The following is a 19,057-nucleotide window of genomic DNA, read 5'->3' on the forward strand; positions in this document are numbered from 1 at the left end:
CCAACCCCCCTGTGCTGAGGCTGCAAGTCTCAGGGAAGCAGGATATTCAGCTGGGAACCTGGTGAACCTTTTGGGACAACAGGAACCCATTCAAGGAGAGGTTGCACCATAACAGAGCCAGGAGGCTGGCACTGAAGACAGATGAGCTTACAGGGCAATATCTGACCCCAAAAGAAAGCTGACAGGTGTGGAGGACATCTGGTTTAGATTGATGAAGTCTACCATGTGAATGTGGCGAGCGCTTGAAGTGCCTGTGAAAATACCAGGAGGGAAACAAGCAGCAGTAAGAAAGGCAATTTAGACCACCCACTGGCCCATGAAACACTGAGTAAGAAAGAGAAAGTGATGGCACAATGTGCCTGGGATCCAGAGACAGCCCCAAATTACTGGCATTGAGAGACCTGAAAGTGGCCAGCCTTTGCAGCCCATGAACTGCTCTTCTCTTGCTGCTGTCCACAGAGACAGAATATCCATTGTTCACCTTTAGGACATTTATCACGGAACCACACAATAGATGTGGTTGGAAAGGACCTCTGGAGATCATTTAGTCCAGCCCCCTAGCAAGGCAGAGTCACCTGGAGGAGGTGACATGCCCAGGTGATCTTTGAATGCCTGTCTGGTGTCCATTGACAAGATGCAAAGGTACCAAGGTGTGCTCAGGTACCAAAATATGGAGCACGCACAGACTCACGGTCAAAGCACTGCTCAGGCTGAAATCTTACCTTAAAACTTTGCCTGTCTTCGCCTGCCAAAGTTACTTTAAGACATTGACAACGTTACTTTAAGACTTTCAGTTCCCAAAAACCCGCACGCGCCGCAAGAACCGACAAAAAACGCGCAACAAAGGAGCCGCTTCTCGCGGCAAGCATGCTGCAAATCACCACCCAGAAAACAAAAATAGTAAATGCTTACGTTCATAGCAGTAGGCATCAAACTTGCTATCGGGGTAAGGGAAGCCTGTTTGGTTCTCATAGCGATACAGGGTTCTCACCCCAAGTAAACCCCCGCCGCACTGGGGCCGCGCCACGGAGGCCGGGTAGCGGACGCTGCCGTCCGCCAGCCACCCGTAGTCACACTGGTCAAAGCCGTTCCTCCAGGCCACGTAGAGGTTCCCCACGGAAGCCAGGACACCTCCTCGCTCCTCACACAGCTCCCTAGCTTCCTCGAAGGTGAACTTCTGGGGGGATGAGACGTGGACCACTTCATCTGCAGGAGGAAACAAAAAAAAAAAGGTAACAAAGGCTGATAGCACACTCCGCCAACAATCCTTTGCAGAGTTCTGCAAGGTTGGGGATTTTTTCCCAAAACGAGAGTATTTTTTTTCCTTAAAGAGAAAAATAATCAGACGGCTGTGAACCAAATGTTCCAGGCCTGAATTTGAAAGTTAAAGCGCCACAAAGCATGAGCATTTATAAGCAAACTTTATGCCATGAAGAACACTGTGGCTGGACACTGAGTCCCTTCCTTGGTCTCTAGCAGAGGTAAAAGCAGCCCTGAGGCTCCACTGTGACCCTGTTGGAGTAGAATTTGCAGCTCAACTGAGTTAATTAAATCCAGTCCATCAGAATTTACTTTTTCCATAAAGCAAATCTTCTACTTCTGCAAGCCTCCTTTCTGTTCCTTTTAGGCATTGCTAGAATCTCACTTCAAACACCCAAAAACCAGGAAATATTCTTCACTGGCTGCTCTAGAGCAGCTTCTAATGTTGGATTTCCATCAGTCTTCCTCTTGTCCCATTTGGAAACAAAGGCGAGGAAATGTACAAGACATGTTGCATGCACAAAACCCTCTTTGTGTGGAGAAACTGAATTAGTCCACAATGTTGATAGCATAGTTCAGCTTCCAAGGAATAACAGTTTGTAAGCAATAGCCATCCAGTTGGACACTAAAACAAAGCAAATAGCACATCTAATATTTTGCTTCCAAGGTAAACCACCATTGTGCAGTTGTCTTTGTTGCCTCATTCACACAAACACTCTAAAAAAAAGTCAAGCCTCTCATGTTCATGTCCTGGGAATGAAGCAGTAAACTGACCCTTTTCCAGTTTTTGCTTAGACTTCAGATGAAACCAGCCAGACCTAAAATGAGATGCTGGTGTACAAAACAGGAGCAGAAAATCAAAATATTTGTTGCAAGACAGCAATGCCCTCTCTCAGCCCCAGCAGGCCAGGACTGCTGGAAAACACTGATTTTCCACGCCAGCCAGTCTGTCCTACCCTTGCACAGGTCTGAAGGGAGCACAGAAAAATGCAGACAGAAACTACATCACCCCAAGCAGTTTCATTCACATCAATATTACACTTGTTTGGGGTCTGAAAGGAATGCAAGTGTGAAAGGAGGCAAGGTGCCAGCTTTCTTTTTCCTCCTAGGTAGAGGCTCTGATTTGTTATTACAGCTGTAGCACCAATCCCATGGTGTAACTTGCTTTATGCACATTGTGTGCAGCCCCCAGCTTGGAGGTAGAGGGACAGATAAGGGAAGCAAAGAGCCATTTGTCCTCAGAATGGCTCATTCTACCACACAGAAAATGAGGACTTTTTGTTTTACGTCCCTCTGCATCTGCCAGTTCTGCTGGCTTGTCCAGCACAGAGTGATGGGGGCAGCTATCCCACAGTCCTGTCCCAAAAGCAGCACCATGAAACAGGGGAGCAAAGAAAGGCCTCTCCAGAGCAGCCCTCTCTGCTCTGAGAACTGTTAATTGATCCTCTTGCAGAAGCCAAGATGTGTATGAAAATTATTAGTTAAAATGAAATTTAATTGCAATTATACAGCAGATATCAGTCCAATTAGGTGAGCGAGAAAAGTGAAGAAGAACAATTAATTTCTGTGACTTCTGTTAACAAAAAAATAATTGCAGACAATCCCACAACATTTCTTATGAGATAAACTATAGAATACACAGGAAAAGGGGTAAACAGTGCAAGATTACTAGAAAAGTAATTTTTCCATCAGGTGGTTTGGATCATTGGCTCCAAATGGAGCTTGTACACCACATCATTAAAGTTAGTGCTATTTATTCCTCTGAGCTGTCATCTGCACTCACTTAAGACAGAGAAACTTAGTGAGGGGTTAAGTCTTGGTGTAAGATTTCAAAATGCAGGGCTCTTCTTTAAGAGAGGTCACTTTGAAGAGAACTGACTTACACAAGCTGCACTTTCTAGGCAGAAGTCTGCCTCAAGGTTGTCTTGGAGTGTGCCTGTGTCTGCAATAGTGATAATCCTGCACACTTCAAAGATGACTGTCATACCTTTCTCAGCACTGAATATATTCTACTGACCCCACATGGGCTTATTTTGTTCATCTGTTAAAATTAGCTGCTGTCAAACAACCACCATCTTTGTCAAGGAATGTTTTGCAAAGAAAACAAACCAAACCAACACAATTTTTTTTTAAATGGGGGAAAAAAACCCCCACACATATTTAAAGTAAAACACATCTTAACCAAAACAATCCAATAAGTGAAATCCAGGGTATTTGATACAGAATTGGTATATTCAAGAATTTGTGACAATAACCTCACAAAGAGGGCAAAAAGGCAGCAGGGCAATTTGCAAAATTCTATCATATACCAAGTAAATGTGCATTTCTTTCAGGACTGCTAGTGATAATATAAAGGGCAAAGATGTTAAAACATGCCATCTTCTAATTGCTGTAGTTAGAGAGCATTTGTCTGTGATTCCATAATTCTTATTTTTAAAAAATCAAGTAATGGGCAAAAGTCATATTGCAAATAACAGTAAGTTATTCTAGGAGCTATGACTCCTCAATTTGTCTCTCCAGTTTGAAATAGATTAAAATTCTCTGTGATTAAATGTGCACCTAACGTGCTTATTAATTGCTGGGATGAAATGTGGAAAACAAAGAAAGAGCTTAATAAATGATATGTGAATCCAGAAACACTTGAGAGTTTGTTCTGTTTCTGCAAGCTTCTCAAACCACCTTACAAAGAAAAAAATTAAAATATGGGGGCTTTCCTGGGGTTTCTTGATCTCCTTCACTTCTAGCACATGGCTGAAACATCCTAACTTCTTCCAAGTATCAAAGAGAAAAGGACTCAAGGCTTGCAAAGAATCTTCTTCTAAAAAGCAAGAAAAGTAATTCTGAAGTAAATTAAATGTATTTAATCCATGCAGTCTCTACAATTTACTCCTGTTTTTGAAAGCACAATAGCTTCCATACTTAACAGGAGGACAGATCCCACCACACTCTTACTGTGTTTTTCTTAAGATGACTGGAAGCCCCTCAATTTCCCAGCCAAAACCCTGAAAGCAAGGAAATTAAGAGGGAACACTCATCTGCTCGACAAACAAATGACATAGCCACCAACACCAGGCAGGGAAAATTCAGTTCTGCGTGTGCTAAACAGCCACGTGCATTGTTTTTATAGCTGGAGCACACCCTGAGTAACTCAGCAATACTCTGCAGGCAAAGCCCAGGGCTTAGGCCAGCAGATGAAGAAAAACTGGTTCTGCAGTACCAGGGGGTGGGGTGGAGAACGTGACAGTGTTTAGGCTGCAGACAATAATGTAATGTGTGTTATTGCTGGCTCCTGCTCCAAACCAAGCCTCAGGCTGATGGAGCAGCCTCAGCGGTCACTGCACTCCAAGAATCCCCAGGATTTTCCTCTTACATGTGTTTGTTTTGCTTGGTCAAAAGAGATACCTGATGAAAGTCAGGCTTTTTCCATCTCTTTACAAAACATCGGGGCAGATGGAGAAGTCAGATTTTTCTCTTGAAGACAAAAGCTGTTTCACCCGCAATCCCTGAGGAAAACATTTAAGTTCTACAAGAATCAGTCCTACCAATCTTATCAGCTGATTTTACAGCAAGTTTCATTGCTTTGATTCACTTTCTCTCCTCAGGAGATGTCTGGGTGAGCTGGGCACACTGGTAGATGTGAATGTCATGAATCACACAACTTAAAAGCAAGGTGGGAGGAAGGGCAGGCTAGAACCAAAGCCACACTCAACCTCTGTTGACTGGGGTAGTGGTGCTGGCTTGATGCTTGGACTTAATGATTTCAAAATTCTTCTTACCCAGCCCTAATGATTCTGTGATTCTGTGATTATTACTGTCTCATCCAGAATTTGGTGCTCAAAAGCTTTACCCTGTAGTCAGGAACTCCGATTCTACACCCATGGCAGTCATCCAAAGACAGGCATTAGAAAATGCAGAGGGATATTGATTATATGAAAAGTTAGTCATTCCCATAAGAGGAAATGCTTAACTTTCACAATTAAACAAACAAACAAAAAAACAAAAAAAAATAAAAAACCCAAACCAAAAAACCCCACAAAATGAAAAACAAACGAACAAAACAACAACAACAAAAAAAAACTCAAAAAAAACCCCAATAAACAAAAACAAAGCCAAGACAAAAACTTTCCAGTGCCTTTTCATTTTAGTTCCTCTGTGATCGTTTTGTTTGAGGAGAAGAAACATTATCTCCCACTAAGAACTTGGGAACTCTATTTTTTTTCTTTTTTTTTTTAGCATAATGTGCCTGTAGTGAACTCCAGACCTATTCATTTATTCATTTGTTTCTGAGAGTTGGAACCCACCAAGTACACCAAGCAGAGATGTCCTTTGGGAGTGTTAAAGCTCCTGGGTTCTGTGACTACAGCTGGGTAGAGACAAAACCCTGGGTCAGAGACAAAAGCTGGCTAAGAGTGACAAAATGCCATCTTTTCTGCTGTTTTATAGAGCATTCTAAAGGCATTTTCTCACCTGCACCTGTAACCTGTGGTTACTGCTCCCCACCTGGACACAGCCAGCAGATCAAAACCCAGGCAGTCATGAGGCACTGCCATCACAACTTTCTTTTCCTCAAAAACATGAAATCTGGTCAAAGCTTCATTCCTAGGACACAGTCAAGTGTGCAAAGAAGCAGGAATACCATGACCACTTTGAGGACTAAAAAATTTACCCTGGTGACTTCAGGACCAAGAACTTCCTCATCCCCCTCCTCTCTTTCTCTGCTGCTCAGGGCTTGGTTCCCTGGCACACCAGGGTAATAAAGAGGTGTCCTTAACAAAGTCACTAATTACCAAAACCACTCTGCAGAGCTGGAAAAACACAAACATCTAAGCAGCTTGGTTCAACTTTAAAGCAGGAGGCTGGACAAGATGAAGAAGTCTTTTTCTCTTGCATGTCAGAACAAGTCAGTTGATTCCTTTTGATGCAAAGCAGCAATGATTGAACTAAACTTTCCTGAACGTCTTGAGTCTATTTTGTGCAAACCCATTGGCTGAACAGGAATCCTCTTGAGAACTTAACCCTGCATGAGGGGTTAAGGCTGGATAAGAGTCCAGTATAATGAAAAAGATCATAATTCTACCACAGGCCCTGAACTAGAGAAAAAAACTGATTTTTCACTGTGTCCCAGTTTTGAAACCTAATCTAGTTGCTCCAGAATCAGAATAGACCCCAGAGAAGATCTTTAGCTGCCCAAAACCCAGAAGAAACTTCTCACCTGAGGCCACATTTTAGACTATGATTCCTTTAATTATGACTATCATTCTCACAGAAATTTCCATGACAACAGCAAAACCGCATGAGAGTAGGTGGAAAGTATTCAAAGGACATCTGGTTTTGGTTTTTATCCTTTTTCCCTGCTCTCACTGTTGGGGGGAGGTGGTGCATGGAAGGAGGGCTGTACAATCTTCCCCACAGCCACCCCAAAAATAACTCTGTTAGTGTGAGGGCCCCATCTGCACATGAGGGAGGCTCGTCAGGCATCCATGGGCTCTGATGGGCTCTGGCCAGGAGACAATCCTGGTGGGGTGGTTTGTGCTTTGGCTCAGCACAAACTCACTCCACCAGTGGGCTTTGGTGGTGGTTCTGTCTCCATCTCTGACACCACAGCGCTGCCAAAATAACCACACACTGCTTGTCTGAAGAATTCAAACTCTTCCTCACTCACCACCCATCTCCATCCAAGGGATCACACCACAGGAGACGCCCCTTCGGCTGGTGGTGCTAAAGGATCCTCACCCAAACTTTTGCAGCTCGATCACTTTGAAATCTTTACTCATAAATCACTTCCTGCAGTTAAAAGTATCCTAAATGTTTCTGCTAGTCCTTGGTGCACTGAAATAAGTGATGAAATATGAGGAATGTAAAACAGTTTGCAATAAAACACCATGCCTAGTACCTTTTTAATGATATTTTGACTCCAGGTCCTCATTTTTATCTCCAGGAGCTCAGAAATTTTCAATCCTTCCCACAGTTATTCTTCTGACTATCACAGCAAAACTCATGCTATTTAAATTAGAATTGTGCAGTCTTTAATCTCTCTGGCTTTCCTCAGAACAAGGAAATGGCAAGAGTTAGCCTAGATAACTGGTTTCAATTTAAGCTAATAGTTTGTGATTTAAGGAGAAATCCATGTCTCTGGCTAACTTCCTGATTCCACACGGCCAAAAAGGAATAAAATTGAGATGGAGTTGCTCCTACAAATCCTCAGTGCAAATACCCAAATTAGTACTGCAAATTCAATGCACATTTATTTTAAAATGTTTTGCAAGAATTCCCACCACCATTTATGGTGTTCTGGGGTAACAGACCAACAGCAGCCAACAGACCAATAAGTGTTCAATGACTTCCATGGTGAGACCCTTGTTATAGCCCAAATTTTGATATCATTAGTCAGGCTTGTGCCATGAATAGTCATTCCACTGACACACACACCCTCCAAATAAGGACCTCTTTAGTGCAAGCAAGTCTAATAGATTTGGCATTGAATCATGGCAGGGTACACAGATATGAGCTTTAAAATTCACTTGGAAAAAGTTCTATTTAAGCACACCCTAAGTGCCATGGATTCATTTTGCTATGAATTAAGCTAAAGGTCACACCTTACAGGATCAACCTTTGGAGAAAAGGGCCATCAGAAATCTGGCACAAGTTTAGCTAGTGATCTTTAAGTTTCCTACCAACACAGCAATCTAATTTAATTCAGCTTTCCAATAACTCCACTGACATTCTAAATTTCCATCTTCTGTGGGTGAGTTGTTCTGAAGTATAAACTCACAGATGCTGTATGTCTTCTAACAAGCTCCTCCTCACTCCAAATTAACCTCTGTCCTGTCAGAAACTGCTGCTGTTAAACAGACAAAGCCACCTTGGCTCCTCAGCCCCACCTGGAATAGGGAGTCTGGCTCAGAGGCTCAAGTTTCTGTCAAGGCACTGAGGAATGGTTTATCCTGTACAACGCCACGATGTGACACTGTCTCTTTTCCTCAGCATGTGCCTGTTTCTCCTCCTCCCAACAGAGTAATTTAACTCCTCTGCATGTCAGCAGAACCTACCGACACTGTTTCTACACCCTGTACCCCTAAACTCCTCCTGGAGGTTGCAAAAGCTGTTGTCACTGTCCTGATCATTCTAAAAGTTCTGAGAGAATGAGAAAATAATAAAATCTCTCTCTCAACAAACATGACAACCAACCAACCAAAATTACCCAAACCAAAATAAAACAAACAAAACAAACAAAAGGAACCCAAACCAAGCAAAAAAAAAAAAAACCCACAAAAAACCAAAAACAACAAAAGGGAAAAGTTGGGGAGTGTCTTTGGCTAACTATTATAACAATCTGACATTACACTTGTTCAATATAATGAAGCAAATCTCTACAATATTGTGCTCTAGATTATGTATTTGTTAAAATCTGGATGTTTCATGTGAAAGCAGATCATCTCACCCTAGTCCAGCTGACAGGCCACAAGAGTGGAACAGAAGTGTAGATGAATCCAGAGAGGGAAAACAGGTCATAAATCTTGGCAAATTAAATTTTATAACAAAGAACCAATTAATGTCCATGAGAAACTGAGGACCTGTGCAGTTTCATCCATGAGGACTGCACAGTCACTGCAAGCTCTTTGAGACACACACCAGTCTGGTTCCAGGTTGTTCCAAGCACAGACCATCAGCCTCAGTGAAAAGTGCTTCAGTTTTGACTTAAGTTTTATTTTTGAAAGTTTAGTGATAAATTTTGACCCAGAGAAACTGCTGGCTAACATGCACCCAGGACAATCTGCTCTGTATTAGTTACACTTCTCTGTTCTTGAAGAGGGAAAAGAGCAAGAGATTGTTCTTCACCCAGGAATCATACAGATTAGGTTTTTGACTAAACCTTCTTTTTTTAAGCTAGGAAAGACACAAACTGAATTTAAAAGCATTGATTTAGAGGAGATTCAGAACCCAATCCCATCAAGGACTGGTGGAGGATGAAATGTCATGAATTGCAGATGTTCACAGGTGCCACTCACCGACAGATGTAAACAGGACATAACTAAAATTAAGAAAATGAAAAGCACTAACAAAATTCTGTCACTTAATTTTCAAGTTCAAGTTACAAATTCTCAAGCATATATTTTTTCTGGAGGCTTTGCAATATCTGTGTTGCTTGTATTGCATAAATCTCCAAGTGGTCTAGGACAGTTCTTCAGCTACTAAAAATAAAACACCTACTGATTTCAGTAACTAAAATCTCTCTAAGTCACCAGCAGGAGAATTTGCATGACCTAATCTTTATCTTATCTAAGACAGATTACAAACAAACATTGAGCACTTGCATTTTGCAATTGCTTTTTAAAAATATATGTACACCTACAGAGGCAGGCTTGCTCAGAGCCAAGGCTAATTTATTTTTCTGTTGACTTTAAGAGCACTAAATTAAATGTGTAACAGCCAAGTACCATCCTTGAGGATGTTTAGTTAGGAATTATCAGGGCTTTTTTAGACAGGAACTGTCTAAAAAAGCCCTGGAACTGGCATGGAATAAAAACCTGTCAAACAGACAGCATTGTGACACACTCAGGCCACTGGAGTAAGTGGAAAATATACTTTAGTCCTGGTTGCAAAGTATCTCTGTAATAATTTTACTAAACTAGGCCCAGAAACTACAAAGCTTTTTCATGTTTTTTTATTTCTGAACCTGAGATGACCCATTATTAAAAAGATACTATTAAACATAGATGGCAATTCAATATCTGTCTAATTTTATGCCATGGACATATAAAAAGACTTAATTACATACTTTATGAACTGTAATACAGTTAGCACATTTACTACATCTATCTTTGTATATACTTATATATAGCATACGTAGTTTCTCAAACATTAAATGCATTTCTTTGAAAATACTTTTATATAACATTCAAAAAATAAGACACCTCAACAGCAACTTTTGTTGAGATCTACTGCACTAACTATAGGCAGCATGAACCCTGACTGCCTCTCTGTAGACTCCACACTGGCCTTTAATTAGGATCTGCAAGACCACAAACTGTAGGTTCCCTCCATTTGGCAGCTCCCTTCAGATCCAGAGCAGCCAAAACTTATTTTAAATGGAATTTTCTCCCTCTCTGCTCTTCCACATTGGGCTCCCCAGTCACTTTTTAAGCCTTGCAGTGCACTTCCAGGCTTTGCAGACCCATCTCACCTTCCATGTGCTCCACGTAGCAATAAACATCGTAAGTCTCGTTAGGGAAGCGGCGCCCGTAGGTCCTGACTCCTTTCTTTCCCATCTTATCTCCAAAGCAGCCAACTCTTGGATGTCTAATTGGATACCTGGAAATGCAGAAAATTTATCATTATGATGCCTTGGGATTTTAGCTTTTTATATATTTCAAATCCTGTGCTGCTTCGGGGTATAACTCTGAACTCCATACAGACTGTTAGTTCCTGTCTTCACATTTGGGTCAGACAAAATCCCTGTGGGTCTGAAGCTCAAGGGCACTCTACAGCCTCAGGCCCTGAAAGTATAAACAAAAGTGAATTGGGGGGAGCAAGCTGGGGTAAATGACTTCATTACCTGAGGCTGGATTTGGAGGATTAACCCCTGAAATGTAAATGCACCAAACCTTTAATTGTGTGAAAAACTCATGACCATTGTCCATCTTGGGTGTAGCCCATGGGAGGCTTCTGACTGCCCAAAATGCACCTTTTACAGGCCTTTAATAAATATTCACTTTATTCTCTTAAGATTGTCGAGCCTCTGCTCCAGGCAGCCACTCCAAGGCACAAATTATGGCAAAACAATAGTTTAGGTCTGCACAGGCCAGGCACATAAATTTTGGGTAAAAACACAAAGGGGCATTTGGAAAGCCTCACCTGACAGTCTGGTCAGACACCCATCCAGCATCACACTGCTCAAACCCATCCTCATAGGCTGCTTTCAGCTGCTCTGGGCTGGCCATGACAGCGCCGTTGTCCCGGCAGGTCTGGTGGGCCTGTGTGAAATTCAGGGTGTACCTGCTCGTGGCAGCCCGGTAGTGAAACACAACACCTGGAAGGCAAAAAAAACCCCATCAGTGGCATATTTGGGGTTGTTTCTGCAACCAGCACCACTCTGTAACCTCACCTAGGTGTTGTCACAATGCTGAAAACAGGTGGGCAGAATGAAAAATAGCACAAAAATGTGAGATATCACGGTATAAATGATGTTCCCCTCTAGTGGCTGCTACCAGTAATGACTAAATAGCCCCAAAAATGCACTTTTTTGAAGCAGATTTGCTAATCAGTGATGGGCCTGATGTCCATTTCTACACATCAAAGATCACTACAATATATCATTTATCATTATATGGATTTTGGTCATTTTTTTATAGCCATATTTTTCTGCACACACCACAAATGATACAAACAAAACAAAGCATGATTTTATTTGGGGCTTTTCTGGTTCTGAAAAGGATCTTGACAATTTCAGCAGCTTCTGGAGCACGCCAGACCTTTGGAGAGGGAGGCCTGGTGTGAAGATGGTTTTGTTTAAAGCAGGATCTGTCTAGAAGCCACATTCTGTTTTCTACACACACACACAATTCCCACTGAATCTGACAACTGCTAGAACAAACCATAAAGGGCACTGAAGTGGCAGAAAACAGCCATCCTACTTTACAAAATCATTTCCCCCTATTACCACTGTCTTTTACAGTTTAGCATCAAAGGCATGTCCCTAGCAATACCTAATTGCACTCTAAAATCCTCAAAAGTGTTTCAACACCATAAAACAACCAGAGAATGGAAAGAAAACAAAACAAAACAAGCCCCTAAACCATTGAATGTTCCTTTTCTCTGATGGTTTTACTGGAGTACTTCATAATGAGGAAACATCATACTGTAATATAGTTTGGGAAAATCGTAATATTGTAGCAGTAACTAATTTTACAACAAGTCTTTGCTGTTAGAGCATTGTTGAAAGATAAAGAAAGACTGCTAGTTCACAAGCAAATAGAAATACAGGTCACTTGGCAAATTGTGGATGCAAGAATTTCCAACTTATTTAGAAATCTTTTTCTCATGCAGACCAATTCAGTAAAGCCTTGCCAGCCATCAAAAATCTGTGTATGGCCAAGAAGCAGAGTACACATTTTTCTTCTTGTCATGATTCACTAAGAAATTAATACAGAAGATATTATCTGAAAACGACTCAGCCATCAGACATCATTTTTTTTTTTTTATCAAAGCCACTTGCAGAGAAACAGGAAATAAAAGAGGAAAGGCTGGGAATCCCCATATTTCATCATTTAATAGGGAGTCACACACCAGCTGCAGCCACTAACTGGAAGCTTGCAGACCACCAGCATCCCTATAAAATGCCTTTCAGAACTGACAAAACCCATCACAAACAGCTTCTTCCAAGCAACAGTGTAATTTCAGCTTCAAACGGATCCAAGTGTTGTTTGGCAACAGTGACCAGTGAAGAATACACCCCGGAAAATTATGGCTGCATTTGTATCACTACATTAAACTTTCCAGGTGCCTGAAATTCAGTCATTAAGGGTGTTAAATTGTTAGCTTATTTCACTGCATTATTTGGCTGAGGCCCCACAACACTGTTCCAAACAATTTCTGGGCAGATTTCAAGAACAAGCAGAGAACAGGGACAGCTTCCAAAGGGCATCTTCATCCTGTGCTGGGAGCCAAAGGAGTGCTTCAGTGAGGATGGGGGACACCCTGCTCCCCACAGCCTCACACCCCAGAACACAGAGTGAGCCAACAGCAGCATTTAAACCTTAAAATCACAAAAAATATTATCTGGTGATTTATATTTCTTTTAACATGCGGTATGCATAAAAATATTTAATATATTTGGAATTTAGTAGCAGTGGTTGAAACTGTGAGCAGAACACCTGCTGGTTTAAATGAGGATTGCTATATTAGTAGCACAGCAGTAAACAAAAAGAGGATTTCAGGTGGCCGGCTTGTTGTTCTGGATCTAGAATTTAAAAATGCACAACTTTTACAGAAGCAGATAAAATATTTACCCTGTTTCACAACTGTGAACCCATAATAATAGTCACAAGCTGTGCATCTGGCTACTCTATTTGGGGTTTTTTTAACATATACAAACATTTTAAAACTTTCTATTTTAAAACAGTGGCAGTTCTGTAATACAGCATATTTGATGCTGAGTCAGAAATGTCCAATTACATGAAGAAATTTGTTAATTCAGTTTGTTGTTTTAATCCTAATTAAAATGTATTTTGTGTGAATTTGGATTGTCTCTTTTTTATATTTTTTTTCCAAGACTGCTTAAGTCATAGTCTATGACTCAAACTGGAGTTTGAAGAGTTTCTGCTTCTCAGTACAGCCACCAAAAGGTTTCTTACCTTAGAGGAGATGGCAACCTTTCTTCGAAAGCTGTATTTTTTTTTAAAGCTTCCTGCTGCTTTAACATATGAGCATATTTTCCACAACCAGCTATTTCACCTCTCATTCCTTCCTTTTTTTTTTCCACGTTGGAAGCACCACTGCCCTTCCTACCCTGGCACAGCCGTGTGACACCTGAACAAGGCAGGACTAAAGAGTTAAAACCTCAGCCAATTTAAAGTGGATTTCGCCGAGGCAAAGAAGAGCCTTTGGTCATTTGTAAATCCTGGAAAGGAACTCGGGGAATGCTTTGTTCTCCTCGCCCTGATCCACAAGGTAAACTTCACCTATTCTCAGAGCTGGAGGCTCCTCCGTTTCCAGCGAGGAGCTAATGGACATGAAAGAGCCTGGGAGATGAATGGGAAGGAGGACTCACTATGCATAAGCCTGTGCAACAGCTGCAATAATTAGAAGACCCCTGGGGCTAAGAAGATTAAAGTGCAGGACTTTCATTGTTTCAGTTAGACAGAGAGAGGGGAAAAACCCATTGTCCCGGTCTTTGCACTTTAAAACATTTGTAAAGGATTTTTTTCCCCCCTTTGTCTATTTCCTCCCCGAAAGAAAAGGCAAGAAAGGAGTTGTCCTTGGAACAAATAAAGCAACTGGAAAACAGACTACAGCGGTATAACGTAGTCACTGAACATCTGGCAAACAAAGTCAGTGTAATTACAGGAAGGAGTAGCAGCAAGAAAGAGCACTCATAGGAAAGCAATTTGTAGCATCCAAAATTCACTTCTGTCAGAGCAAGGGTGAACGTCTTTTCGTCGTTTATCTCATGTCTTAGACCAGAAAATAAAAATGTGAAGCATTTCATTTTTAACGAACAAGGGTTTCCATGGGTAAGAGCCTGGTTCCGTGGTTACACCCCTTTGGGTTGCTGCTTTGTTGTGTATCATGCATCAAAACCCTGTGGAACTGCAGGGGAAGCTAGTTTATTAGCTCCTGGTATGGCTAATAAATTATAGTTCGCTTTCACTAGTGAGCTCACGCTGCTGCCTCATGCAGTGTTGGATGTGGCAGCATAAACCCTGAACCTCAGAGGCTGCCTCACACAGCAAATACCTAAAGGGAAAAGATTGTGATGGCAGTGCTTGTTATCCTGTTAGTTTTTGTCTTCAGACCTTGGACACTGTGGTGCAGACCCCTGAAATAACCCCCGGCCCAGTGCCAGAGCTACCACACAGTTCAGATCATAGTTCAGATCCTCCCTGGACTTGATGCAGAAGGCAATTTACATTACAAATACACCTCAAAAATATGGGTTACAGGGCTCAGCACTGTATGAAAGGAAGGAATAGGGCATCATTTTCACTTCTCTGCATGAATAATTAGTTTGTCTCTCCCTCTCTAGGCTTTGCACCCATCTTCTCACCCCTGTCTTGGGCTTTGGCAAACTGAGAAGAAGAGGCTCGCCTTGCCAAATGCCTCAGGGAACTCACGGTGGGAAGGGAAAGTGCCTTCCCCTGCCCTGCCAGGGGTCTCCAGGGACAGGCACCAGCTCACAGGTGCTCCCCTGTGCAGGATGTTTGTGCCCATCCTCACTGCACACAGGTGGAGGGGCACAGGGACTCCTCTGAACAGCTCCAGATAATGAGAGGAGGGATCAATGCTGAGCTTCACCTGCCGTTTTATCCTCTATTTTTCTCCCACCACAGGTCCTGCATCCAGAACCACCCCAGCCTGTCCACCCAGAGGCTGCCATGCTCTCAAAATTTACAAGAGAAACATGGCAACTTGGCCAGGACATTTCCTTCCCTCTTCCTGACACACCTTACATGTAGACACTGGGTCTTTACCACCCAGAAATAAATTTCCATCTGCCATCCTTTAATGGTCCATACCAACTGTCTCTTCCCTTGCCAGGAAGATTCCTCGGGATCCATTAGGCAGGAGAGTAAAAAACGAGCTGAAAAATGCAGGAGCCCATGATAATTTACACCGAAGTTCAACATCAAGAGGTGGTAAGGTTTCAAGACAGGTAAGTCTGAAAGATTAGGTAAAAGCACCTCTTCAAATGCCTACTTAAGAGATAAAGAAGGGGATTTCTGCTGCAGAGAGAATAGGTCAATTAGGTTGTCAGCACACCACAACTTTCATTTATTATCCTTATAATGCTTGCAGGAAAGACAAGTTTGCATAAAAATGAAAATGTGAATTACCATCTACTGCTGCTTCCCTAATTCTTGTTTCTTTCCATTAAAAAGATCAGTATCTTAAGCCTGGGATTGTCTTTACAGGCTTTAAAAAGAAAATACACCAAAAAGAAAAAAAAAGGGCGGGGGGGGGGGGGGGGGAAGAAGAGAAAGAAGTCTTTCAGATTTGCAGCAGAATCAAACAGAAACTGAGAAAAATGAGGCCCATGAAAAGAGTGTATTCTCAAAATATCAGTTAGAAAAGAATAAAGTGCTCACACTTTTGGCAGAAAAATATTCACTGAGGAGCTATAACAAAAGAGTAAGTAAACTAGAAGGATCCCGTTTGCCACTTTGATCCCTTTAAATCCAATTATCTCCAAGGAGGAGAACAAAAAACCAGCTCAAATGAGTGGTTTGTTCAGACTTCTTAATACTGAATACCTTGGGTCGTAGATGTTCCTCTTAATTGCTCAATATCATGGCACAAAACAAATATTTCACTAAATATTCAGAAATGTTCCAGAATGAAAAGTACTGTGCCATTTCATTTCTAGGTCAGATTTTCACAAGGTAGCTCAAAGGTATTTTATAAAAGTGGACTTCATTACAACTAAAGAGAAGGAATAAATGTGGACACAGAGAGGCACAGCAATACTTTTTGTAAAATCCTTCCTGGAATTCAACTCACCCAAGGTAGCTTTGCCTAAAGGTTACAAGTTGAGTCTTAAAGAATAATCTACAAATCTGCCTAATTGCTAACCAGGGATATTTAATGCAGAGGGCTTACTTCACCCAGGAATATCCAAAAGCTGAGAGGCCAAGGACTCTCAGTGTGAGGCAGTTTAAATTCTGGGCTTAGTAACAGCAAGAAAGGTTAGAAGAAAATCACAAACCAGCGTAGAGAGATGAAATTACAGAATCTTACAAAGAGTTGCTCCTGAGACAAAGGGAAATTTTTGGAGGAACATGCACAGGAGGCAGAGAAGGAAACACATGGAAGTGAATATTGAGTATGAATGACTTGTTCTACATATCCAGGATTGGACTTGGATGATCCTAGTGGGTCCCTTCTAAGATTCTTCATTCCTCTCCTTGTGAGAAGCTGAAGCATCTAACACTGCCATGCTGTCAGATCCATTTTGAAAATATCCCTGTCTGGGAGGTCAGTGTAATTATAGCAGCAACCAGGGTGTCAGGAAAGCATTCTCCATGATTAATGACAGGAAAGGGGGTATCCAGTGTGAGGAAAGTGCCCCTCCAGTGATCCTGCAGAGCTGCCTGCCTCAAGGACAGCCCTGCAGGCCTGAATAATGAGTAAGGCAGGCACCTGGCTGCCCCAAACTTCCTGTATGGGCTAAAATTAAGTGTTTCCCTCCTCCCTCTTACCTCCTCACCAAGTGCAAAATGCAAAACAGTAACCCTGATCTCAGGGCTGAAGTGTGGAGAGCACCTGGCCCCTGTGGATGGGTGTTCTCTGCTGGGTTTGGGCACAAGGCTCAGCACGTAACGTGGAGGTTTGCAATGCCAAATGAAAACTGGATCAAGTAACCCAACGTGTCGTCCTTCTCCTACACTTTGCTGTGACTTTCCCAGATCCCCAGGGCTGTGCACACAGAGCCACCCCAGCTAGAACACAACTGCTCACACCCCTAGAATTAAACGGGCCAATTCAGGTCTTTTGCTCTAAGATGAGACGTTTAAACAGACACTCAGATCAAACTATTTGATCTCTGTTTGATGCACGCACAGCCAAGCACTGCTCAGCAGACAAAAGATGCCATGTGAACTTGCAGTGTCTTGATGATGTCTCTGAGACAGAATCATGACATGGTTTGGGATGGAAGGGACCTTAAAGATTTCCAAATCCAGACCTACTTCCTAATATAAGCAGCTATTGATACCCCCGTAGCTGGCATTGTTAATTCCTACAACCAAGGCAAAGGTCAGAAAATTACATCAATTTCCAAGGTCTGTCATTGTTTAGAAAACTTTCACCTGTCAAAAAATGATGTAGCAGAAATATGCCCTGCAGAGACAAAGGTAATGTGTGTGATGAAATGTGCCTTCCTTGTGAACAATAACTAAGATAACCAGCTGTGGTTAAGTGGTGGCTTAACCAGGAGTCCACCCATGGATTAGGAAAATCTACAGACATTCATAAACAAAAGGGAAAAACCAAAGCCATATCTGTTCAGGAGAGAAGAACACAAGTCTCTGTGTGGGTAATTCCATGGGTGACAGGTCTCTGACAACAACAGGGCAAGTGTTTAAGGTTGCTCTTTGATATCAGCTGCTTTCATTGGAATAGGACTATGGGACAGACAGATCTTTTGTCAGAACAGTTTGTTGCTAGTAACGTATGAGTCTGACTTCAGTAGTTCATTTGGCATCTAAAACAACAAATTAACTGGATATTTGCACACAAGTTATCAAATTTGTCTGTTGTGACAGCTAAACAGAAAAAAAAAATAGGTTCACAGTTACAGCTTTTGTACAGTCTTGGGCTTGAGACCCAGCCAAAAGAAATAATTGAGCATTAGAAGTTCAATGACTAATATTCACTATTCAGCTTAATCTGGGAAAATCTGTATGCTACTGAGAAAATTATCCTTCCTGAGAAATCCCACTTTTCATTCACAATGCATTCCATCACTGGTAAAATACATTCATTTGATGCACAGTGTGTTCAATAGCAATTTTGTATTCCCAGCATACCTAAAGGAGAGAAATGGCAATTGCAGTAATTTTATTCAAGTTATCTTTCCCAGCCATCTATTACACTATAAAAGTTAATTTGAAAAACAAGCTGGCCAGCTGTCTAATCTTATCTTCCTGGCTTCATTGATGCTGCATTATGCCTTTTGTTTGATAGTTTAAAATTGAGGAGTGTCTATAAAACAGAGACCCTTAAAATACCACAAAGAAAAGCCCTGAACTGGTTTAAAAATACCAAAAGAATCATTAAAAAAAAAAAAAACAAACCATAAATTCATCGTAATGGCAAAAGTGAAATTACACCTGCTTCAGTAGAACTCTTCCAAAAAGTTTTGGCCTACTTAATTTGAGCATAAAATGAGCAGAATAAAAAAAAAACTGGTGATAATTTTACCAGAGCTTCAGCAGCCCCAGCTCCACCCAGGAGAGCTGACCAAAGCACAGTGCTGAACCAGGCTATCCCTCAGCTCTGGAATTAGCTCAGTTAACATGGAAATACCTCCCTGCACCCCAGTCAGGACAGGATGAACAAAGGGGGAGAACAGTCTCATCAA

The 19,057-nt window shown here is 41.7% G+C and overlaps 1 protein-coding gene across 4 annotated transcripts in view; it reads right to left on the bottom strand.

Moving 5' to 3' along the window:
* Positions 1–19,057, bottom strand: part of VCAN (versican) — a 187,789-nt gene that overhangs the window by 65,138 nt on the left and 103,594 nt on the right. For all 4 annotated transcript variants that reach the window (XM_059873230.1, XM_059873229.1, XM_059873231.1 and 1 more), the window contains exons 4-6: positions 11,116–11,290; positions 10,445–10,572; positions 913–1,206 (exon numbers count right to left, since the gene is read on the bottom strand). In XM_059873230.1, the coding sequence (XP_059729213.1) occupies positions 913–1,206; positions 10,445–10,572; positions 11,116–11,290 (597 nt within the window). The remainder of the gene's footprint in view (positions 1–912; positions 1,207–10,444; positions 10,573–11,115; positions 11,291–19,057) is intronic.

Source organism: Haemorhous mexicanus, chromosome Z (genome assembly GCF_027477595.1).
Source record: "Haemorhous mexicanus isolate bHaeMex1 chromosome Z, bHaeMex1.pri, whole genome shotgun sequence".
Taxonomy (NCBI): domain Eukaryota; kingdom Metazoa; phylum Chordata; class Aves; order Passeriformes; family Fringillidae; genus Haemorhous; species Haemorhous mexicanus.